At 40.2% G+C, this 25,285-nt stretch overlaps 1 protein-coding gene and 1 long non-coding RNA gene across 2 annotated transcripts; both read right to left on the bottom strand.

Annotated features, from left to right (window-relative positions):
• Positions 1 to 699: 699 nt before the first annotated feature.
• LOC145485265 (uncharacterized) lies at positions 700 to 8,382 on the bottom strand. The gene is made up of 3 exons (XR_014049173.1): positions 8,131 to 8,382; positions 6,071 to 6,142; positions 700 to 1,555 (listed from the first exon to the last, which is right to left on the bottom strand). It is a non-coding gene; the product is annotated as an uncharacterized LOC145485265 (long non-coding RNA).
• Positions 8,383 to 12,009: 3,627 nt separating this feature from the next.
• Positions 12,010 to 19,802, bottom strand: LOC145485146 (tyrosinase-like). Its single transcript, XM_081463839.1, is given in 3 exon segments — positions 12,010 to 12,851; positions 12,854 to 13,397; positions 19,701 to 19,802. Coding segments are annotated over 3 exon segments (1,395 nt in total). The 5' UTR covers positions 19,710 to 19,802.
• Positions 19,803 to 25,285: the final 5,483 nt, after the last annotated feature.

Here is a 25,285-nt window from a genome sequence, read left to right as displayed (position 1 = left end):
TGCAACCACAACAGTTAACCTAAAAAAATACTACAAAACAACTGCACGAAAGGATGAAAAAAGAAAGCTTAAAAGATCACATGCACAAAGGAAACAATGAAATAAATTAAAATAATTACTCTTGGCAGGAAAAGACAAACGAGGAAACATGGCATTTTTGAGAATTGGACACAACTCACTTCATCTCTTGAAACTATAATTCCCTTCTGTTGAGCTTTTGATGATGACCAGAGGATTAAATTGTAGTTTCTCTCCAATGTTTCAAATGACAAAAATTCACAATTTTTTTTTTACCCTCCCACAAGTTTCTTGGTATGACCCCCCCCCCCCCCACCCCCCAACCCACTTCTCCAGCTCCCTCTGGAAATTCCAGTTCAACTCATGAATTTCTTTTAAATTTTGGCTGGCGAGACCCTCCCCCGCCCCCGCTCCTGCCCCCGCCCCACCCCCTTTCTGGAAATCCAGTCTTTATTTATGGATGTACCATTCAATGAAAATTGTTTATGCTTACATGTACACACTGTATTGACATACAATATTTTCTCAATGTGAAAAATTCAATGTGTTTTGGTTAGCACAAGACTTTCTTTGTACAAGTTCTCGAAGCATGAGGAAGCATTTAACTATGATTTGAGATGAACAATAATTCAAATTATTTCATGCTTTTTTTTTTTAAAATGGTTTTTTAAGGTCTAAAAAAAAAACAGAGAAAAAAAAGCATGAATACCCACAGTTTCAAAACACATCAAATCACACAAGGCAGAGTATTATACCACAGAGAAACTTTCTCTATGTCAGAATTAAAGACACAGTGATGGATATGACACTAACACTAACTCTCCCACCTTAACAATTCTCCCAGGGCACTTGTTGAAAGTGAAATTTTAGAGTTTTTTGCTAGGCACCACATTAATAATCTGAAGACACGCTAAAGCTCCTAGAGGTCTTACTGTGAAATACTAAACGTAATAGGCTCATTTCAACCATTTCACCCCATTTACTACATATGTACTATGTATATAGTGTAGGTACATACAGAATACATGTCTGGCAAATTACCATGAAAATATTAACAGCTAGTACAGATAATACCTTAATGTAAATAAGACAAATTTACTTGCTCACTAACAAAATTTGTTAATGATGATCGACCATAGACTGGTTACTCGAGTTGGAACCTGTTCACACACAGTAGAATTAACCTCCCAGGAACTTAAAACACCCCTACCCAACCACAGACTGAGATAATTTTCCCTGGACCTTACATGTCACTCATCCTCTTCGCTCCTTCGTGAGTGGAGCACAAGGCCACAACAGACCTTATATGTACATTGTGTTCACTAAATGAGTAGGATATCCCAGGGAGCTTTAGAAGGAAGGGGCTCTATAGTCCTTGGGAAATATAATGAATGTAATCAGGCCCTTATGACAGTTACAAGAAGTGAAAAAAAAGTGTCCTCACCATTGCCACAATAAAGAGTCTAGACTCTGTTTCAATCCTCCTTTAATGAATTTATCCTGACCATCTTTATCAGTCAATAAAATGACCCAGAAACTGCTGAGAAAGCAAAATAAATCACCGATTTGTTGTTGATTCGTTGAGACAGGATAAGAGTATATGCATGTATAACATCATGTCTGCAAGTAACTGAACGGCTGAGTTCATCTTCATGAACATAAATCCAAGCGTACCAAATTAAAATCAAACTTCAGAATTATCAGCATTTGATTTGTCAAGATACCCCTTGGGGAAGGAAATCTACAATCTTTATCTATATGTACAGGTGTACAATTACTCAATGGAAATGTTTCTTCCCCACATGAAATCTTCTTTTGTTAGTACAAGAATTTTCTTTAAACTATTTTTGTAAGATATTTTGAAGCATGCAACCTGTACACCGCTATGAAAAAACATCTTTAGAAATGAATTTAAGCAAGATTTGAGGAAAGCAATTTGTGCCAAGCTTTATGGCTTTCAGAGCTGAAGATCATCCACAATTGAAAGGTGGTTATTTTTCTTGATTCTTATAACATCAGCAACGGCATTGCCTATTTACATTTTTAGCTAAAGAACATTGCAGCAGTAACCAAAACATCCTGAAATAATTTGTGAAGCCACTGACAGTGATATGTTTATCAAATTTTTTAAAGCAATCTGTATTAATAACTGATAGTTTTTAATAATAAGACTATGTAATTTTGTCTATATGTATGGTACCGCTCAGAAATAAGCAAACATCGCATCTTGGAATAACTTGTTTACGTGGCATTTTGCAGCCCAATTAGCTGCAATTAGCTATAATTGTCTTCTTCAAGCATCACAAAAACTTCTTAAATCACACCGCTTAGAGAGGGGGACATGGGGGGGGGGGGGTTCTCAACACCGCAACACCACAAAAAAAATTAACAAACACCACATCACCGCAAGAAAAGTCAATGAAACACCGTCACCACAACTCGTATTTTTAGCACCATGATTCGTTCATCTACACTAAAAACAATGCTTTTACACCTCAACAATTTTCCACAAAATAAACACATCATAACGCTTTTCATTGTGCATGTGTCGATACTGCTGATGCCTGTAAATCAGTTTTCTTGCTCTTGTGAAGAAACCTTGCAGGAAGCTAGGAAGCGGACGAAGAAAAAAGAGAGGAGCCTCGAGAGATGGCCTTTACCCCAGATCCCTCTCTTAATTCTTTTACATGTACTTCACTCACTTTTCCTGGTGTATAAACCCACAGACTGAAGCCCTATCTTGACTGGAAGTGTTGCTTTCCGGAGCTAGCTGCGTTTGTGTTTGATATCAATAATCATTTGAAAACATAGAAGGTCAAGAAAGTTGCAGGACCTGGGAGTGGCTATAGACCGGTATCAGAATGACCTCTAGACGAAGCCGAATAGCAAAAGGAAAAACAAAAAAAATAGTAAACGTGTGTAATTTACAAAGCTTCCTTAGCTTAGAAAGCCTTCTTTCTCACCTACCGACATGACATCCGAATATATTTTGTTGCCAGTAATTTTCGCCACCTTTTCCTTTTTTGCGTAGAAAAAAGCTGCGCAGTCAATAATACTTTATATTCAGCCTTGATGTTTCCAGAATTTCCAGGATTGTTTCTGTCCTTGCTCCTCCATGTGTCTACCGAACACTGAGCTCCAGGTGGCAGAGGTCGAGTTACTTGTCAAGTTACGTATAAATAAAAACAGCTTCGGATTGGCAGCCGAATCATATTGAAGATTGCCTAGGAAGTGATGGTTTGTATTTTGTTACAAATTATTAACCTCAATGGTACGGGTTTGTCATAAATTAGCATGGATTAACAAAGTTTACATGCTAAATTTAGGTCAAATTTAGGTTTGAGAATGGTAAATCAAAAAACCCCAGCACCGCAAACAACTTCATTTCACCAAACACTGCAGCGTGAAAAACACAAACTTCGCACACTGCAGGGTTTGAGATCACTGCAACACCGCAAGTTGAGATTTTATTCACCGCATCACCGCATTAAAAAAACATCAACACCGCAACACCGCAAACCCCATGTCCCCCTCCTTAGATACATGTACCTCAAACTTGAAGGGCCTATTTTGTTCAAAAGGATTAAGTATCTTATTAGCGATGGAATGAATGAAAACAAATCGTGTATGTAATGATTCTAGCTTGTGCGAATACATCATGAAAGTTGATAATAGCTGGACGAGAGAAGTAAACATTTGCCGGTCTTGTCAATTGTCTTTTCTGGCATTGGTAAAAAAAAAAAATTTCATCCTACTGCATCATTTGAAAGCGTTATTTCTTATAATATTGTTTTATTTGAGACTGCAGAAGATATTTCACAAATGAATGAATTAAAGCAAAATGGTAAGTAACGATAATGATCAATTCTATGATCTTCATTGAGTACAAAAGAGTTAGAAACTTCCTGGTGTTATCTGATTGTTGTCTTTTTTTACAGGGCCATTTGAAAGACCCGTTATCTGGTTATCTTTATAAGCTTATTTCTCGAAATGCATATCATTTTATTTGTGGTTGAATGAATCAAAACGAAATAGTATGTAACCACCGCAATATTCAGCCAGTACGAAAGAAATAGAACTTGTCTGCTCCTTGAAAACACATGAAATTCATACTGAATGACATTGTCTTTAGAAAAGGTTGTTAACTTCCTTTCACAAAGTAACAAAAGAAGCAAACAATAACCAAGCTCATACATACTAATGTGTTTACTTTAACATGCTATAACGTGAAGTCAAAACGTGGTCTAACGCACCAAAACGCGTGCATGCATTAACCCCTTTGCATTGTTAATGGTTATTAGTGCAAATTTTGGTTGACACTTAGTTCTGAGCGGTATTGTAGCAGGATGGTTTTCATACCACCACCTATGGCAGTCATTGGGGCTCTTAGATTTTGTATCTCTTAGGAATAGCAAGTGGGAGGCGCGGTGGCCTCATGGTTAGTGCGCTCGTCTCTGGATCGAGCAGTCCGGGTTCGAGCCCTGGCCGGGGACATTGTGTTGTGTTCTTGGGCAAGACACTTTACTCTCACAGTGCCTCTCTCCACCCAGGTGTATAAATGGGTACCGGCGAACTTAATGCTGGGGTTAACCCTGCGATGGACTAACATCCCATCCAGGGGGGAGTAGAAATACTCCTAGTTGCTTCATGCTACAGAAACCGGGATAAGCTCCAGCCTGATGGGCCACTTGGCTCGCATGCAGACTTTACCTTACCTTACCTAGGAATAGCAAGTAGTGTATGTTGTACCAAACATTAAGAATTGTTAATTATTTGTTCTGGAAGTAAATAAAAGCTGAAAATGCAACCCAAAATTCAATCAGGGTTCAATTTTGAATTTTGTAACAGGATCACCAAGTATCCGGTGAATGATTTTAACAAATTCAACCCAACCATGATACTCCAGGATTCTTCCAGGTTTTAAGGATATAACCCCAGGGGGTCAACACCCATATAAAAAGGATGGGGGTGCTCGTTGGAAATTTTGAAAAGAACCACTAAGAGGTACCAAGATCCTGTTTTATGTGCGTGGTTTGAAATTGTTTTTCACCCTAAGAGGTCCCAATTCTAAAGACACTATCTTCCGTCATATTTTTTTCAGCCCAATTTACCCTAAAAGGTACTGTAAAAGCTCCCGCTGTGGACCTTTTGGGAATGAACACCCCAAGCAGTACCAAAACAGCTTTTTTAACCCCTAAAAGGTACAACGAGCACCCCCATCCTTTGCATATGGGATTCCCTCCAGGATATAACCTCTAAATTGTTCTATAAACAAAGGAAATCTCTTTGCTTAGTGCTGACCAATGATGAAGGAAGATTGATTTATGAAGTTGTAGCTGATTGGTCTCCTTTAAGTTCAAGGCTGCTGCCTAACAGGCACCAGTCACCTGAGGTGCCTAAGTTAGGAGTGCCGGCAACTAAATTTTTGTTCAAGTAGCCTGAGTGGGCACCTAAACATGGAGTTTTCATTCCCATCTAATCTGTCCATTGACTTCAATCCCAGGCAACCAGGTCTTACAAGCAATTCCCAATTGTAACTTTGTTACACCAGCTTAAAAATTCCCATTAACAAGCATTCCAACCATCACTGGTCATCGATTGTACATGGCTACCGCTCATTCTGACCAGCCATGTTTCTCATAAAATCAAAACTGAAAAGAAAACAGTTACCCTGGTCTTATTTTGCTTTTATCAAGAGAAATACACGAGAAGAGAGAGAAGGGGATGCCCCCCAGAGCCCCTCCCCAAAATTTACCAAGTTGTTCCAAACCTCCTTCCATCCCCAAACCCCCAGGATTGGCCACAGCAAGTTTTATCCTGGGCTCCTAAAAAAATGGCTTGGGCTCCATACTTTTGAAGTGAGGAGCCCAAACGGCCCTTAAAATTTTCCTTAGGCAACAGCCTTGTTTAAGAGTGTCATTCAAATTCTCAGTGAAGCTTCCCCAACATTTTCACATGCGATTCCCCTTAGGGGAACTATCTGGTGGCTCCTTAAAGGCTACCAGTTCAAACGAAATGTGTTTTGAAACACTAGAGAAGAAAGTACACTCACCTAATACAATGAAGTAGAATTGCTTTTTCCTAATCCTTAAGACTTGCTCCATCATCATTAATCATCGTCAAACTGTCAACAGAAGAATTTTATGCAGTACTTCATATATACATGTAATGCATTCTTGCCAGTGATATTGGAGATCTGGGCCAAATAAATTGGACATGATCACAACAGCAGAGTACATGTATTTGCTGAAAATTTTGCACTCTAAAACTCAGAATTTATTATTCACTCCACTAACAAAGATACATTTCTGAAAGTGTTAAGTTTGTTGATTTTCTTGAGAAGGCTTTTTCAAGCCCTTATTTTCAATAAGTTTGAAGGGGGAAATGTTTGATAATGTTTACGAGCATTTAAGTAATCTAATTATTACTGAATTGAGCATCAGAGCACTTTCCATGTTTACATGTACATACACAAACATGAGGGGGGTTCCGAGAATTAAAAACAGTTACAAGTCAAGGTTTTGCATAACTTTCGAGAATTCTCCCAGCCCCCAAAGTGTTTAGATGAGGCTATATATACACAGAAAAAGTGCTCCTGGACAAGTGCTTTTATAAAATATTCCTCAAAAATACTTGCAAATCTAAAATGTCACAGCCATGTTTGTAAACCTAACCCTCATCTATTAAACACTACCTATTGACCAGGGTGCATTCAGTGTAGGTTAAGCTGAAGATCTTTGGTGTGGCCTAAAACTTTCTGTGGTGTACCTGCATGCAGTTAAGAGTTTTTGGCATATGGACATTTATATTTGTTGGTGCTGGTGTATAAACACTAAGCTACGCAAGGAGAATTGGCACAATAACTATGGCTTCTTAACTTCTCTTTATACCCCATATCCTGTTCGATAACAGGCATCTTGTATGTTCCATTTGAGCCAAATTTTCCCATCCATGCTGGGTTGGCGTTTCTAAAATAGTATTCTTTGGCATGGGTCTTTAGCCACTTGCCAGGCGCACGGCATGGAATTTGAAAAGCCTCGAGTATCTTCAGCATGGAATTCCTGCGGAATGCGCCCTGGCCTATAATTTGACCAATGAGAGTGCACAATATCTCACTTATTTGATAATCATGAATATTATTTTGCCTAGCTACTACATGTATACGAAAACGTGCAGCAGACAAATTGTTATGTCCACTATTGAGTATAGAAGTCAATAAGTTGTTTCTGAAGGTAAGGCCATCCCCCCCTTTTTTTTTCATTTATTGTCGAATGCGTTTTCTGATTTTAGGTTCGTGGGTCGGAAAAGGAAAAAAAAACAAAAATAAAATTGGAAAAGGAGTCTGGAGCTAGGAGGCCCGGTACCTCAGCATAATATCTGTGGAGCCTGGAAACAACAAGGTGTGGTTACAAAGTCAACATCGCGGCAAAGGAGGAAGGAAAAAGTCGAGGTCGTTGTTAAAATCAAACAAGAACATTGAAAAACTAAAAATCTGTAAGGCAAAAAAATTGCTTATGTTTCAGATTAAAGTGACAATTGTTTGAAATAATGTGTCATTGCCCCTTCATTGCCTCCTGTGTGACTTTTTTTTATTTTTTGTTCTGAAAACGCGAAAATCTGGGTCGGTCGGACGACGCTAAACAGTGAAAAAAAGGGGATGGCCTAATATGAATTCTTGTAAACTCAAAGTCCAGTCTCAATAAGATGGCAAATGGGACATTAACCCATGATTCTTAGTGCAGGAAAACCCTAAAAAAAAATCTCATTTTACGGCAAGAAAATGCTTAAAACTCTGAGCCTAGCATGCGCAATGTTTGTCTTGTTTGGAAATAGCTGTATTAGCTAGGTTCGCAACGTATTGTGGTAAAACGTACAACCAGCCATCTCTTTTCGCACATTTGAGCTTCACCAAAGTTTCCAAGTCTCAAAAAACTAAATTGACATAACCAAACGCATGTAAGATTATATTTCTGGCGCATTATGAGAAAGGAACCCATCCACATCCTTGTAAATCAAAATGCGTGTTGCACACGGAACCTTAAAGCGTTTCCGACGCCGTTTCCGCAGGTTTCCGAGAGCTAATTTGAAAGACATTTGTTTGCTAAGACTCACCTTGAGTCTGCCACTTAAAAACTACATAGTCCAGACAAAGCGAAAGTATTTCTTATTCCTTCGTAGCGTACGAGTTTCCCAAACACTCTACCCCCAGTATAACAGAATCATTTTGTCAATCCGTCGCCTTCACTTCTCTTCCATCGTACAGGTATAACACGTGCATAATTTATGAGCAGCGTCGATTGGCCAAAAATCGCGCGAATGGGGCCGCGCGAATGGTAAAATATCGAATATGGAATCCGGAATCCGGAATCCGGAATCCGGAATCCAGAACTCAGATATTATGAATGATGATAGAAATAATAAATAAATAAAGTTATTTTGTTATTATTTATTTTCTAGTTTTGAACAACCTCAAGCTACACGCATACATCTGGCCCGGTTGTTCAAAAGCTGGATAAAGCTACATGCATCCATTGCGTAAATCACTATCCAGTCAGGGTTAGTGATTTTTTTGGGTGGATACCGGACCCTTAGCCTGCAAACAGGCTCTAGTGTATGGGTTTCACACTCAAGCGCTGCTTTCTTGGTGTTTGCTTTGGCATGTGAGAGAATGTCTTCTTGCGGCTTCGCCGCTCGAGCCCCCGGTCCAAGCACGAGAACCTGCTCGCAGGCTAAGTCACCCATCCTTTAATCAACCTGGCCCTGGTGAGAGCGCAGTTCTTGTCTAGATCAAGTTGCGCTGAGAAGACTGGTGAGTAGCACAATTCGTTCGCAAGCGAGAAGCAGACGGAAGTAAGTGTGCAACATTTCTATAAATTGTTTTAATATGATGGCCGACAAGAATATCTAGTGGTGATTTGTAACAGTATTAGTGTGGAAATAGTGTTGATCTGGAATTAGTCTCGTATATGTTGGGAAAAACAAGTTTATTTAAAGGAGCCAGGTTAACCTTTGAACATCGAAAGTGGATGGCGTGACCATCGATGTACAGGTAGCTACCACGGAAGCCCTGTTCTCAATGACATTACCTATCTTGCTTATAAAAGGCTAAAAGTTACTAAAATTTTAAAAAACGAAACGTTTTCGACCGTACGGTCATCATCAGTGGTACTACATTTTGGTTTTTAAAATTTTGGAAACTTTAAGCTTTTCATAAACATCTAAAAAGCAACTAGTATGACAACATTTCCTACCTCGTTCAGTGTCTACTAGACATAAAGGCCAAATTTATACCTCAGGTAAATTGCAGATCACTTATTAAACAAAATGGCAATACCAGCAAGCTTATTTTAGACGCTGTCAGGGTGCTTAGAATCAAATTACGACGCACGCTATTTAGATTCTCATAATCATAGCCCTCACTAGAAATAACGGTTGCACGAACTTCGACAGACGGGGAATCCTCGTTCCAAAAAGGGTTAAGTTTGAGTTCTTTTTTACTTGCCCTCTTGATTTTAACAGGCAAAAGCTATGCAAAGTAACTTTCGCGTATTTAAAGAACTTGCTTTCTTTAATTTTTGGATTTCGGTTTCCGAATTCTGGTTTCTGTGTTTTAGGGTTGACGAAATAACAATGCTTGAATTTGGTTCAGTCCTCCGTGGGAAAAAAGATGGCGGCTGTACATTTTAGCACAATACCATGTGAACCTAATACAACCCGTAAAGTACAAGGAAAGCCAGATAATTGCGGTATTTGCCCCTCTGCGTGTTAGGTTTGAAGGTTTTACAAAGTTTCTGTAGTACGTTTTTATGAGCGTTGTTTAAGTTTCCGTGCGCTAAGAGTTATGGGTAAATGTACCAGTCGCCATCTCTTTTCTTACGGCTGATTTCGACGGAGAGGCTCGTTCAAATGTTCTAGCAGAGAGTACTTGATGTTTTTAAGAAATAGTGCGCCATTCCAAAAGAAGTTGGAGCTTTGCTGTGGACGAATCTTCTCAGTTTGGGTATACTAACAAAACACTCGAGGTAGAGGCTGTGATCTCAACTGACTAAATGCCCAACAGTGAGAAATTGTTGCAGAATTTCAATGATGTAACCTATCTATATCCCATAAAAGTTGTTTTTCAGAAATACCTTAAGTTTCCAGACTCTTTCGGTTTTCTGAGTTTTACAGTTTTCAAATTTTCCGGCCAAACTTTAGCATGCCATAAAATTCGCTGGTGAACATTGGGATTTTTTGAGTATCCTTATTTAAAAGACCCTGGGGGTATACTTTAGAGGGTTTTAGTCCAGGAGGTTCCGTCCGGAGGTGCAACCGCTTACCTTAAGTATACCATTTTTTTTTCCTACTGAAAAGCTACCCCTTTTTTACACCTTTTATTGAAAAAAGTGCTCCTTCGACATATCTATATAAAGAACAGTGCATCGTTTTTCTAAAGCCTTGGAATGAAGTTAATGAACACTATTACTGGAGAACATCATGCATTACCAGAAGAGATGCCAAAAGACAAGTATTATTTGTTCAGTTCACGTTGTGGCGGGAGCAAAGATACTCCGATTTCCCTACCCTTTCAAAAACTTCAATTTACAAAATGGCTACCTTTTTAATATATACCATAAGTTCGAGAAAGGTGCGCTTTTCTGGTGGAGCCTCCCCGTGGAGGGGAGGACGTACTCTTCCCCCCGGGGGCTTAAGCTTGGGAAATTCGTCAACTAGAAAAGCAAAATGATTTTTGGAATCAATTAGCATTTTCAGAGGAATATAGAATACGGTCAAGAGGTTTGAATAAGACTTTTGGTGCAAAATCTGTGAAAATATTTGACTCCGTGACATTTAAGTTACGGTCACTTTATGATGAGAAAAATAGATTTTAAACAGTTCTCACGATTAACATTTCACAAAGGGAAAGTGCAAGCAGATGCTTCTTCTGGTTTTGCCAGTAAAAAGAGTAATTGTGTTGCTGTTATTTGGCTAATGCTACTTCACAGAACTGTTTTTTATCGATTCGAGTTAATTTACTACAAATTTCATTGCGCGGTTTTAAGATTCCTTAAAAAAGGTTATCAAATTGGATGCACACTCCGCAAAATCGACTCTTAACATCAGTTATATCTTGCTTACACACTTAGTCGAGGAAGCAGTGTCGCGCTCCGCAAAGACTACGGTTTTCCTTTTGTAACGACGAACAATTACTATTGTACTTGTAATAGACAAGGCAAAGACTACCCCCGCTAAAATTCCCACAGCGATTTTCCACTCAATGCAGTCTTCGGCCGACGCACGGTCAGCTACCGTTGAATCTGGACATCGCCCTAAAGAGGAACCTTCCATTGCCTCGTCGCCAGGGGATTTTCCTAAAATTAAATAAACGAGTTTAGTTCATAGTTACATCATAACATAGCCAGCAAAGCCGGGCTATCAAATACGGGTACGTCAGAGTGCATCGTAATCTAATGATGCAAAGTTAGCTTCACTAAGCGAGAGAAATCATTTTTCTTGGCGATGTTATAAAGCAGCTGGTTCATGCCTTTGTGTATTATAGAATTATATTCACTTGGGGAGTTTGGAGTGCACTCAAGAAGCTAGATGTGTTTCCTTCGTGCTCTCCTCCCTAGTGCATCATAATTCGATAATGCACTTTTAAACATAATCAATAATTGTTAACTTTAATACAATAGTGCACCACACATATCTGCATTGAAGCCTCAACAACCTTGCCTACGTCCTATATGCCTTGGTAATTTTCGCTGCAGCCAGTTCCCTATTTTTTCAAAGAATTAATTGACAGTCAAAGCCTAGGAAAAAGCCGAGCAGCAGCTAGGAAAGCATTTATTACCATCCTCGAGCAACCTCGCGATTATCGCCATTGCGTTATATTAAATGATAAGGTTGCTCTTTGTTTTCTATGCCAGGACTTTGATATTTTGATTGGACGGGGCATGAATTGCCCGCAAAGATAAAGAGAGAGCAGTCTAATTGTCAGAAAGCAACGATTCACATACCGTCCTTGTCGACTCCCTCAAAGTCATAGCCAAATGAGAAAGATTCTGAGAATAGTTCTTCATGAGTGTACACTGGAAACATGGGCACGATGACATCACCTCTGCTGTGACCAATGGGAGCTTCCGTAGCGGAGAGAGCAGACGCGTCCTTCTCGAACTTTCGAAGCCACTTTTCAAAGATTTGATCAACGAAGCAATGGTGTAGAAGAAAGATTGGGTCATTGGAAGCTGCCTGGACTGAAGCCATTGCGCCTCCTAACGCAAGGTGAACTATGTTGTGTACAGCAGAAAACCCGGGCGCTAAACGATATCCGCTGGTGGTGTTGGCGTAGCCTTCAAGAAGGTTTCTGAAACTGCAGCTTGACTCTCTGCTAAAAGGTGGGAGGTCGTACGTTTCAAAGCGCAGAGCGAACGAAACTTCTCTCCTGGTAGGAAATGCCACGTTGAACCCGTTGGCGTGTCGTCTTTGAACAGGAGAGCGTTTCAACTTGCCGGTTTTGACACGAGGATCGCAGAGTTTCGTACTGTCTGTGACAATCGATCCCGAGGGGTAACATATTGTTAACCAGTTCCCAAAATATTTGCCTACAACATCGCCGCTTGAAGATACATTACCCAGTAACTTGTCAGAGCAAATTTCACATTTTTCACTAGCCGTCCAATCCCAAAATGGTATTGCATAATCTTCGTCGCCAGACAGATCCTGCAAAGCTCTTTCCCAGGCGAGCAAGTACAATCGATGCCAGGTGAGGAAGCCTTGGCCTTGATGAGCGAAATCCATGAAAGGCATCTGCGTTCTATCAGGCAAGACCGTGTTTCTGTTTGTCGTGTAGTTGTGAACAAAAGGATTGGATCGCTTCCATTGTTCATGGTCTCCTTTATGTCCTGGTAGAACGCCGTTGTCAGCAAATAATCGCTCTCTACAAATCTGGACATGTTTATGTACATCATGTACTTGTCCTGCTCTTCAGGCGACAAGTTGGCGAAATTTTTACGTACCAGAACTTTGCGCTGGTTGCATTCTTTGCCATGGTAACCGTACTTGCATTTGGAGCAGTCATAACCAGCGTAGTTAGCCCTACATTTACAACTTCTTTCAAAAACCCCTCTTGGCCAATTATGGCGATCGTCCAGTACGTGTTTTGTGTTAAAGTGGTCGTACGTAGCACTCCATTTCCGAACAATTATTTCTCCACAGTCCCCTCTGCTTCCGTCCTCACCACACGGCTCTTTAAAACCGGGGGGAACTGGACAACATTCTCTCCTCTTAAGGCTTTCCATATTAACACATGCTTTGGGGAACTGGCCCTCGACAAGAATCATGACGGAAGCTGTCACCAATATGATGTATCCAACAAGAACACTGCTCATGTTTCTCATCTAAAAAAGCAAAACGGGAATACGACCTTAATTTAGTAATTGTTGTAAAATAATTGCTTTTCTCTTCATTCCCATCATTTGCCAAACCAAAATTACAATAATGGTATCTGAACAGTCATAGCCCACCAAAATAAGCAATGAACCAATCAGAGCTCACGTCATAACCTTGCAATCGAGAAACCTCTGCGATCTGCTAGAGCTAAGCTTCTTTGCAGACATTTTCATCATCTGCGAAAACATCCAAGCAACGCACGTGACAACATTATCCGCGGAAAAACCGGGTATCTAACAAAAACTTGACAGGGATTATTTTGCGAATAAGATTAAATTTAGGGATTAACTCTCTCTGCACAAAAAAAAAAAAAAAAATAGAAGTGTTTGGTTTGAAACTTACTGTTTCCTGCAAGAAATATTCACTATTCCCGTTAAACCAGGCGGTATCATAAAAAAAAAAAAAAAAAAGGTTTCAAAAGCCAGTGTTCGATATAGCAAAATTCTAGCGCGGCATCGAGGCTTTCGGATCAAGATTTCTTTGACTGATAATTTCCAAAAGACAGTTATAAAGGGAACGTTAATAACTTAGTATATGAAATGCCATTCATAAAAGAACTAAAACCATTTCTCAGCGTACGTGCAGTCTGACTCGATCTGTGCGAAGTTGTCCACTGATGATTAATACATTTACATACTTCGCGCATACTGGAACGCAATCCATTTTACTGTAGAGTCAGGAGTTTTTAAACCATAATGGAGTATTTGCTTGGCTAATTCACTCACAAATCTCTAATCTGACATTGAGATTCCCTGGGGGGTAAACTATGGGTGTTTCTGTGCCCTCAGACCGCGGTCCGGCTTTGGTCAGTGCTAAAAAGGTTTCAAAAGCCAGTGTTCGATATAGCAAAATTCTAGCGTGGCATCGAGGCTTTCGGATCAAGATTTCTTTGACTGATAATTTCCAAAAGACAGTTATAAAGCGAACGTTAATAACTTAGTATATGAAATACCCTTCATAAAAGAACTAAAATCATTTCTCAGCGTACGTGCAGTCTGACTCGATCTGTGCGAAGTTATCCACTGATGATTAGTACATTTAGATACTTCGCGCATACTGGAACGCAATCCATTTTAAACTCAACTCTTACACAACAACTTTGACAATGACATTAACGACCCGAATCGTGATACATTCTGTTTTTTTATAAGATCGTCTAATTTTGGAGCTGAGGCTGAACGTTCTTATATTCTATCTTATTTTTTTAATTCACATGGTATACAGTATTTCAAAAAATCAAAGCTGTGAGAATGTAAGGTCAACTACCTTTAACTTTCCGTTTTATATTTTTGGTCTTTTAATCTGAAAACTAATGAGCAGCACAAGCAACGCAGAAATCTTGTCGACTCAAGTTTTATTCTCCCACAGCGAGTCCCGAAATCAGACACTGCACTTTTTACGCAGAATATTCAAGTGATATCCTGCATGTATTTCTTGTGGATGTTTTGTTGTTCAAATCCTTACAGTTACTAGATCTGTACTACATCAGATAGATATACAATATGTTCCCAATGTAATCTTGTCCAAACTCCCAGAAAAACTCTGTTGTGCATGTTCCTAGAGGAAACAGGTCGGAGAATATAGAGAGAAACTTTTCGCCGTTGATGGACTTACACAGCGCGAAATTTGCAGTTCAGATACATATACAGAGGGAGACTTTTCGCTGTTATTAATGAAATTTCAACAACTGCGAAATTGGTGGTCTCAGTATATCATACAGAGGGAGAATTTTGCCGTTGCTGACATAACTTCCTGTGTACTCAACTAGAAAAAGTAGCCTGGATATTCTTATAAAGTATATTCTTATAGAAAAAAAATTGTCTATTGCAATTAGCGCCTATAGAATTACCAGAGTTGCAATAGGAATCTAAAGTGGTCACCGTTGCAAGCTTGTCGTTTCTGACACTTTTCTCAACAACTGGATAACAAATTTCCGCGTGTACGTGAATTGGACAACAAGGCCGTTGTTGAATTATCTTGATAATTCATCTGCCAAATTATATAATATGTACCATGATTATTAAAAAACTCATTGGCACGCACATAAAGAATTTATCAGCAGAGCCTTTCAACAAGATGTCTTAGAATTTTGAATCGACTGTACACCTGTGTCGTGCAATTATTTAAAAAATGTGAAACCCTAAATCTAAACCAAAGCTAACCATAAATACCCCTTGCCTTACTCTAACTCTAACACTTTGCCTCCCTGACACAAACCTCCTAATTAGATAGATGTCGGCCGGGTGTTCGGTAGCCTGTGAACAGGCTCTCTAGTCGATGGGGCGAAGAGAAAGCGGAAAGAAAGAGTATAAATTCCCCTTGACCACTTCACTCCCAGCCAGTTCCTTCCAGCCGCAGCCTGTTAACAGGCAGAGTGTTGGCTGTAACCTACGACAGGCGCTTGATCGCAGGTTCGTCGGGCCGGCTGTCGCTATTGTGCCCTCATCGGGGGTAATACGCTTTCCTAGTATGGTGCGTACAGCACAGCCCCATCAAAAGGTGAACGTGATTTTATGGAACGCCAGAACTGTCTTATGATACTTTTTTAATTATATTGGGTGGTTATGTCATTATATTTAGTACTTATGTTATTATATTCGGTGATTAACTCATTATACTCGGTGCTTATTCCATTATACTCGGTGCTTATGTGTTTATATGCGGTGCTGTCTTCATTATATTCGGTGCTTATTCCATTATATTCGGTGCTTCCCTCGTTATATTCGGTGCTTTCTTCGTTATATTAGGTGCTTTTTTCATTATATTCGGTGCTGTTTTTCTTATATTCGGTGCTTTCTTCGTTATATTCGGTTCTAATTTTGTTTGGTGTTTTCTTCATTATTACAGGGGCTAACAATATATATATTCAGTGCTCTCTTCCTTATATTCGGTGCAAAGGCCATTATATTCGGTACTTCCTTGTTCGGTGACTACTTCATTATATTCGGTGCTTATTCCATTATATTCGGTGCTTCCCTCATTATATTCGGTGCTTTCTTCGTTATATTAGGTGCTTTTTTCATTATATTCGGTGCTGTTTTTATTATATTCGGTGCTGTTTTTATTATATTCGGTGCGTTCTTCGTTATGTTCGGTTCTAATTTTGTTTGGTGTTTTCTTCATTATTACAGGGGCTAACAATATATATATTCAGTGCTCTCTTCCTTATATTCGGTGCAAAGGCCATTATATTCGGTACTTCCTTGTTCGGTGATTACTTCATTATATTCGTTACTTATTCCATTATATCCGGTGCTTCCCTCGTTATATTCGGTGCTTTCTTCGTTATATTAGGTGCTTTTTTCATTATATTCGGTGCTGTTTTTATTATATTCGGTGCGTTCTTCGTTATATTCGGTTCTAATTTTGTTTGGTGTTTTCTTCATTATCACAGGGGCTAACACTATTATATTCAGTGCTCTCTTCCTTATATTCGGTGCAAAGGCCATTATATTCGGTACTTCCTTGTTCGGTGACTACTTCATTATATTCGGTGCTTACTTCATTTCATTCGGTGCTTTCTTCGATATGATCGTCACCAGTCTTCGCAAGGGGCCGTACAATTTGGAGGTAGTCTAGGGAAAGCCGGGAAAAACGGGTGTCACGAAAACTCAGACGCCGAAACCTCAGACTCCGAAAACTCAGACCCCTCGAAATTAAAAACTCAATTGGTATCACCTGAATTGCTCTATGGCTACAATGGGGCGAGATGTTTATCTTTTCCGGTTTATGTTGTCGCGTCGATCGAACAGTGAAAAACAAATATTTAACTTCCCAGGTTTATCGCTGTCGCGTCGGTCAAACAGTGAAGAGCTAACAAGGTTTAGAACAACAGCCGACACTGTTTTTCAAAACAGACCTTTTTTATGCAATCGTATGCAGCAAAAAAATGTGTTGTTCTCTGAAACATACTCGTTTGATCGCAATCTGCTTTTTGACTTTATGTGCGTTGCGTGACTGTCGGCACGTAAGAGGTCAACACGTGAAAAACACGTAAAGGTCGAACCGATTGAACCGCCTTGTCTGGTCTCGAAATTTGAGTGAACGAAAATGAAAAATTCGCGGGAAGTGTTTGGTTTGAAACTTACTGTTTCTTGTAAGAAATGTTCACTATTCCCGTTATAAGTTGGAACGCAAACATGGCTATCGCTATGTACTCTTTTTTTCTTTTTTTCTTTCTTTCTTTTTTTTTTTTTTTTTTTTTTTTTTTCAAGTTTTGTTAATTTCTGGGGGTTGCGTGCCGACAGTCACGCAACGCAGATAAAGTCAAAGAGCAGATTGCGATCAAACGAGTATGTTTCAGAGAACAACACATTTTTTGCTGCATACGATTGCATAAAAAAAGGTCTGTTTTGAAAAACAGTGTCGGCTGCTGTTGTAAACCTTGTTAGTTCTTCACTGTTTGACCGACGCGACAGCGATAAACCTGGGAAGTTAAATATTTGTTCTTCACTGTTTGGGGGAAAAAAAACGGAGGAGTGGGGGAGAGGGGAATTCTCTTCCGCCTCCCCCACCCCCTCCCCTTTATACGCTTACTACGCAGGCTACTGTTTGATCGATGCGACAACATAAACCGGAGAAGATAAACATCTCGCCCCATTGTGGCCATAGAGCAATTCAGGTGATAACAATTGAGTTTTTAATTTCGAGGGGTCTGAGTTTTCGGGGTCTGAGTTTTCGTGACACCCGTTTTTCCCGGCTTTCCCTAGACTACGTCCAAATTGTACGGCCCCTTGCGAAGACTGGTGACGATCATATCGAAGAAAGCACCGAATGAAATGAAGTAAGTAGACTACGAGTAGTCCCTCTTTCGCTTAGTCCGTCGTGCGTGACGCGAAAGAAATTCGCGAGAAAAAAATGGCCGCGCGAAATCCTGGGGGCTAGGAGCGCGCGAAAGGAGGGACTACCGCCTAAGCCCAAGAGTTTGCACTTTCACGGCCGAGTGATTTTTCGGTGTAGGATTTCTCATCTTGACGTCCTCTTATTATCGCCTGTTATCAATAGCCCCGGGAGATCTGAATAAAACTGCTCTACTCTACTCTTCAAGTAGCCAGGCAAAAACATATGCCGTGAGAAGTATATCTTCGTTCAGTGTTCGTTCAGCGAAACTGTCGAAGAAGTTTTAAAAAGAAGACGGCGAATGAGGCCTCTTGTAACGATTTTCGCTGCGTCTAAAAGTTATTGCGAAAATTTCAATAGACTTTCAACCGAGAATTTACATTATACATATTACGTTATACATAGGAGATCATCCAACTGCGGTGAAATGTTTGCCGATAGCAGCGGAAAATTTCAGGTGAATGTCCGGTGTCAAGTGAGAGTCCGGTTCAATCTTTCAAATGGACGGCAGAAAGGCCAAGCTCAGTGAATTTATATTCGCTGACTTAGACGATGCTGTTGAGCGGCGAAATCACTAACACGCTCGCAGTCGGGGTGGAGGCAGAAAGCTTTGCCAAACAAAACACTGGATAAATTTAAATCTTTCCAAAGCGCCTGTTGGCAGATTCGCAAGAACATCACGGCTTGCGAAGCGCGATTCCAACGCTTCGATTTGCTTCGGTTCCAAAACATTCCTGCAAGACGTCACAGGTATCTCGAATGTTGACAACACGTTGTCAACGCTCCTAACATAAGCCAATCATATTTTTGCGTTGTGAGAGCAACGCATAATTCAAACTCTTGGGCTTAGGCGGTAGTCCCTCCTTTCGCGTGCTCCTCGCCTCCAGGATTTCGCGCGGCCATTTTTTTCTCGCGGTTTTCTTTCGCGTCACGCACGACGGACTAAGCGAAAGAGGGACTACTCGTAGTCTATGAAGTAAGCACCGAATATAATGAAGTAGTCACCGAACAAGGAAGTACCGAATATAATGGCCTTTGCACCGAATATAAGGAAGAGAGCACTGAATATAATAGTGTTAGCCCCTGTAATAATGAAGAAAAAACCAAACAAAATTAGAACCGAATATAACGAAGAAAGCACCGAATATAATAAAAACAGCACCGAATATAATGAAAAAAGCACCTAATATAACGAAGAAAGCACCGAATATAACGAGGGAAGCACCGAATATAATGGAGTAAGCACCGAATATAATGAAGACAGCACCGCATATAAAGACATAAGCACCGAGTATAATGAGTTAATCACCGAATATAATAACAAAAGTACTAAATATAATGACATAACCACCCAATATAATAAAAAAAAAGTATCATAAGACAGTTCTGGCGTTCCATATGATTTGATTTACCTTTAGCATTGTTTTGTCCTCCTGCTCTCTTACTCTGTGATACAGCGATGCAGATTATATGTGACTCAGGCTGACTCAAATGAGGAACAAAAATCTTCAAAACGTGTTGTTGGTTAACTTCTCTAGCCAGGAATTAATGTTTCTACTGCGTTTTCATGATGAACAAAAGACAGACACGTACAATGTAGTTTCTGATAACTGACAAGTTTACGTGACGTCAGTTTACGTCCCCCACATATTTGTCATGCTAACCTAATCATGTTTCAAATGACCGGAACATTGTACTGGAGAGGTAAAAAAATACAAGAGTATTGGCGCCAGTGATCGATTAATAAAATTTGTCAGTAAAGCCATGTAAACAAACAATACAAACAAGATAATAGAGCCCCTTCATCGCCTTGGGCATTTTTAAAAGGGCATTTGACAACTTTTCCTACCCCGGGGTACGACCTCGTACAGAATTTCAGGGTGAGAGAAAAGGTATCAACGAAAACATTAGCCTGCGTAGCAAGCGTTTCTGTGGGGTTCGGGAGCAGTGTGAAAAATGGAGCGAGTAAAAGAGGGGGGAGGGGGAGGGGAAGGAAGGAAGGAAACGCTTGCAGACAAACCCCTGGATTTTGAAAACCGCCCACTTGGCCTTTCATGCTTGAGTGCGTACACTGAGATTTCGTGCTGTCATCGGCTGTCATAAATTAACCAATAAAATCTTCTGCCTTCAGTGTAAAATGGGGTTGACTAGCCTACACGACTTCTACGGTTCGTGACATTTGTACATTTGCCGTTCTCTGTTCGGTCACTCGACCTTTCTTGTCGCTTCACTCGTGTTCATGAAGGGCACTTCATGTTGTGTAACAAGGAGGAATTTTAAGTGAATTTGAGCCGTCAGATCATGCTATGGCATTTTTTTTTTTTTTTTTTTAGGTCATAGGTCTCCATGCTAGCTGCGTGTCGACTCGTTGAGTTTGACACCTCTGTAATTTGCCATGTGTTTTTGCATTTTTTAGGCTCATTTCTATTGCAAGATATGCTTTTATGAGTCTCTATGAATTTGCTTTTGAGGGACAAAATATGAAATTTACCGTGACATGTTACTTACTTGCATTCTATATTGTGACGCCGGGCCCGGCTGTGATTAGAACTGTTTGCAAGCACAGTAGGTAGATCCTTATCACGGATATCATATTTGTTCTCGTACGATTTCCTTCGGAGACGCCGTAGCTTTACTTTGAGAAAGCTATACGTTTGTCTAGTGACATTCTTATGTTTCTTGCAGCTATCTGCTCGAGCTTATGTTTCTCTTGCTCGATGTATAGGTTTATTCCTCCTTTGGTTGTTCTGGCACCACATGATTCAAATGTAGCTGTTTACGCGCAAGTCCTGTTGACTGTTTTGCGTGTTTTATATGCCATTGTTCGGCTTAGTTCAGGCAAGACCATGGTTTCGATCCTCCATGTGGATCTCATCAGTTGCCGGTATTTCTAAAATATTCTGTACATCTGAAGTTGCTAGCGCAACTCGTACCTCTGTGAGAATGCAAGACATTCTGCGGCTTGGCACAAACTTCTCGTGGTGTGTACCCTTGTGACGGATAGAACATGTCTGGTTTCTATTGGCTATGACAGCTAGCCAATGGCGTAATGTACTTTTCGATCCTTACTTTTTTGAAGCTTGACCTCGTTATTGTGTGTTTCTTTGACGGCATTTTTTCTAGATTTCTAGGCACTCGATGGTTGATCTGCAATTTGGAGCTATTTTGATTTAACGCACATGTTCTTTTGCAAACCCCCTCTTTAAAATGGGGTTGATGCTATACACTGAGTGCGTATTTTTTGCTTTAAGCTCCTTGACGTTAGTTGAGTGCTGCTATGTCTTGCACGATGTAGAACGGGGCACGTCCATAATAATCATATCAGTGTAAAATGGGGTTGACTAGCCTACACGACTTCTACGGCTCGTGACATTTGTACATTTGCCGTTCTCTGTTCGGTCACTCGACCTTTCTTGTCGCTTCACTCGTGTTCATGAAGGGCACTTCATGTTGTGTAACAAGGAGGAATTTTAAGTGAATTTGAGCCGTCAGGAGGAGGGCATTACCACTGTATGCGAAGCATACGAAGAATTTTACCAGGAGAATCCTCCAATTCCTATCAGGTATTTAAGAGAAATGCTAAGTCTGATTCTACAAGAAAACTCGTTCCAATTCAATGGAAAAGATTACCTCCAAACTCATGGAACAGCCATGGGAACGAAAATGGCCGTAGCTTTTGCTAACATATTTATAGCCAAAATAGAAAAAGAAATACCCAGACAGAGCTACACAAAACCCATTTTTTGGAAAAGATACATCGATGACATCATATCCATGTGGAACACAAGTAGGGACAAAATAGAAGACTTCCTTCTAAAGGCAAACAGTTTTCACCCAACGGTAAAATTCACGGCTGAAATCTCAGAAACTGAAACTACATTCTTGGACACGAAAGTGTACAAAGGTGACAGATTCAATAAGGAATCTATTCTTGACGTGCGAACTCATTTCAAACCTACAGAGACCTTTCAATACACGAATTTCTATTCGTGTCACCCACCAGGCGTCACGAAAGGCTTTATCAAAGGAGAAGCGTTAAGGCTTCTGAGAACAAATTCCTCTCAACTTACTTTTGAGGAAAACATGAGTAATTTCAAAACACGCCTGCAGAATAGAGGTTACCCAGCTAGAATTGTAGAAAAACACCTTTCAGAGATTAAGTTCTCTGATAGAAAAATGTCACTAGCACAGAAAGACAAAACCGCACAAAAGAAAATACTGCCCTTTGTCACGCAATACCACCCGGCGTTGCCTAACCTAAAAGACACACTACTGGGGAAATGGCACCTTATAGATAATCACCCGCTACTGAGAGAAATCTTTAAGGAGGCCCCCATCATCTCGTATCGCAAGGGAAAGTCCCTCAAAGACATCCTAGTTAAAGCTAAACTATGAAGGCTTTATAACTTATTCATCCGCGAACGGCAGGAGTCGTGCAGGCTGGTCAACACTTTTATCACTCGGATCTATCTACTGTGCTTGCAAACAGTTCTAATCACAGCCGGGCCCGGCGTCACAATATAGAATGCAAGTAAGCAACATGTCACGGTAAATTTCATATTTTGTCCCTCAAAAGCAAATTCATAGAGACTCATAAAAGCATATCTTGCAATAGAAATGAGCCTAAAAAAATGCAAAAACACATGGCAAATTACAGAGGTGTCAAACTCAACGAGTCGACACGCAGCTAACATGGAGACCTATGACCTAAAAAAAAAAAAAAAAAAAAAAATTTGCCATAGCATGATCTGACGGCTCAAATTCACTTAAAATTCCTCCTTGTTACACAACATGAAGTGCCCTTCATGAACACGAGTGAAGCGACAAGAAAGGTCGAGTGACCGAACAGAGAACGGCAAATGTACAAATGTCACGAACCGTAGAAGTCGTGTAGGCTAGTCAACCCCATTTTACACTGAAGTGATGTTAAAATTAAAGGAACAGCTGCAAATTGTGTCGCGCTTGCTTCTGCAATAATGTGCAGGCTTCGAAAAACCAAAGCGTCGGCATTGCACTACATGATTTCTACTGTACTGTCGAAGCTGACGACTAAATCCTCGTTCAGCGAGAAAAGTTAAAGCGTTTTGTAAACAAGCTTCGAACGCGTCTTCCCCTTTTTTCAGGCACTCAAAGGTATTAAAATACCTTTGATCGACACATGTCAATAATATTGGACTAGCCCAGCCAATCGCGAGCTCCATTCGCTGGCGAACGGAGGTTTTCAAAATCCAGGGGTTTGTCTGCAAGCGTTTCCTTCCTTCCTCTCTCCCACCCCCCTCTTTCTTTTTTTTTGGCTCTCGCCCCATTTTCCGCGCAGACAAAACACCGAAAAACCCGTTCCTTGGTCTTTCTTTGCTTCCAAACCTCACGGAAACGCTTGTTACGCAGGCTACGAAAACATATAAACGAATAACTATTCAGTTTACGACACAAAACAGCAACAACAGAACAGACAAAATCAAAGCTTTGGCCAAATTACTGCAGTACTGTTACTTCGCTTTTCAATAGCATAAGCGAACTCTGCTCAATCAACGACGGTTTCGTGTTTCGCTGGCGACAATTATCTCAGCAGACCTATTCAACGCGTTGGTAGAGTATGTTTCTTTATTGGGCCCATTGAAGTTGTAGTCGTAAATGTCAACGTGATTCATGGCTGACACGGCTGTAAGAAACGCAATCGTTATCGTGTTTCTGAAAGGCCAAAGGCGCAGTATTATATGAGAAAGGTGTCTTCGAACAGGTCAGCGATACAAGACAAAATAATAATCACGAATTGGCCTATATGCTCCTCTAAATTTCTGCAAGCTTCAACTTTTGGGCCTTTTTTAACAACTGAATTTTTCTCTTCCAGTTTTGTTGGCCGAAAAAAAATACATACGCCGGGCTAAACGACCTATTTTACATAACACCGACAATGTTCTAACGGTCTGTTTACAAGGAGAGAGGGTTACCCTAGCAAGCGGGTTACCCTAGCAAGCGTGGTACCTCGAGCAAGCGGGTTACCCTAGCACTCACACATTTCCTCTTTTTTCTGTTTGTCGTGTTTACAAGGCAGCTAGTGTTACCGGATAGGTGGTTTACCCTATCTGCGTGCTAGGGTTACCATAGCTAGCAGGCGGGTTAATTTTTCCGTTGTAAACACTCCAGGTAGGATTAACCCGCCTACCCGGGTTAACTTTCTAATTGTTTCCAGACCCTTTGAGTGTGACCGCGCATTAAGTTGTCCCGGGTTTAGGGTTACCATTCCTGTGGAATTTTGCTTGTAAACCCGGGCTATCTTTTGCCCTGCAGCTAGGGTTAACCCGCTTGCTAGGGTAACCCTCCCTCCTTGTAAACAGGCCCCAAACTATAAATTCATTTTAATATTTGGACCAGAATTGCAAAACACATAATAAGCAGAGCATCCCTTGCTTCTCAGAAATCATTCTTTGATAGGGCTACCCATCTTTATAACAAGGTTTTAGTTACTGATTAATAAAAAATGAAAGGCGGTTTTTCTGGATTATTTTTTCACTGTTTCTTATAAGCACTAACCTGGTAATGTTACCGATACGTTCTACTCGAGCTTGTCATTTCGATTCTGTCTAAACCGCTCCATCGAGCAGCCGTCGCAAAGCCCAATTCCTTAAATTCAAACGTCGATTTTACTGTAAACAAAAGAAATTTCTTGAAATTTCAAAGCTCATTAGCAAGATCTAGCAACCTTGAAGATATGATTGATCATCGCAGTTATGAAATTAAAGCCTGAAGAAAAATTTAGGCCCTAATATTGATCTCTGCAACCTTGTCCATATTTGCTTAAGCATGCAGCAACAATTTTGAAGTTAAATTATTCAGTAGCCGTGACACAGATGTTGTTCGTGAACTCTTTCAGACATTTCATAAAATGATCGCAAAATCCCTTGTATTCAAATAGGCTTCTTTCTTGGAAAAAGAGGATGCGATTAAGTGACGTCACGTGAATACAACGCGTAAACAACGCTTTTTAGTTTAGCTG

This window comes from Orbicella franksi, chromosome 4, assembly GCF_964199315.1.
Source record: "Orbicella franksi chromosome 4, jaOrbFran1.1, whole genome shotgun sequence".
In the NCBI taxonomy this organism is placed as follows: domain Eukaryota; kingdom Metazoa; phylum Cnidaria; class Anthozoa; order Scleractinia; family Merulinidae; genus Orbicella; species Orbicella franksi.
Note: the sequence above shows the minus strand (reverse complement) of the source record. Positions and strands in the feature narration are given on the sequence as shown.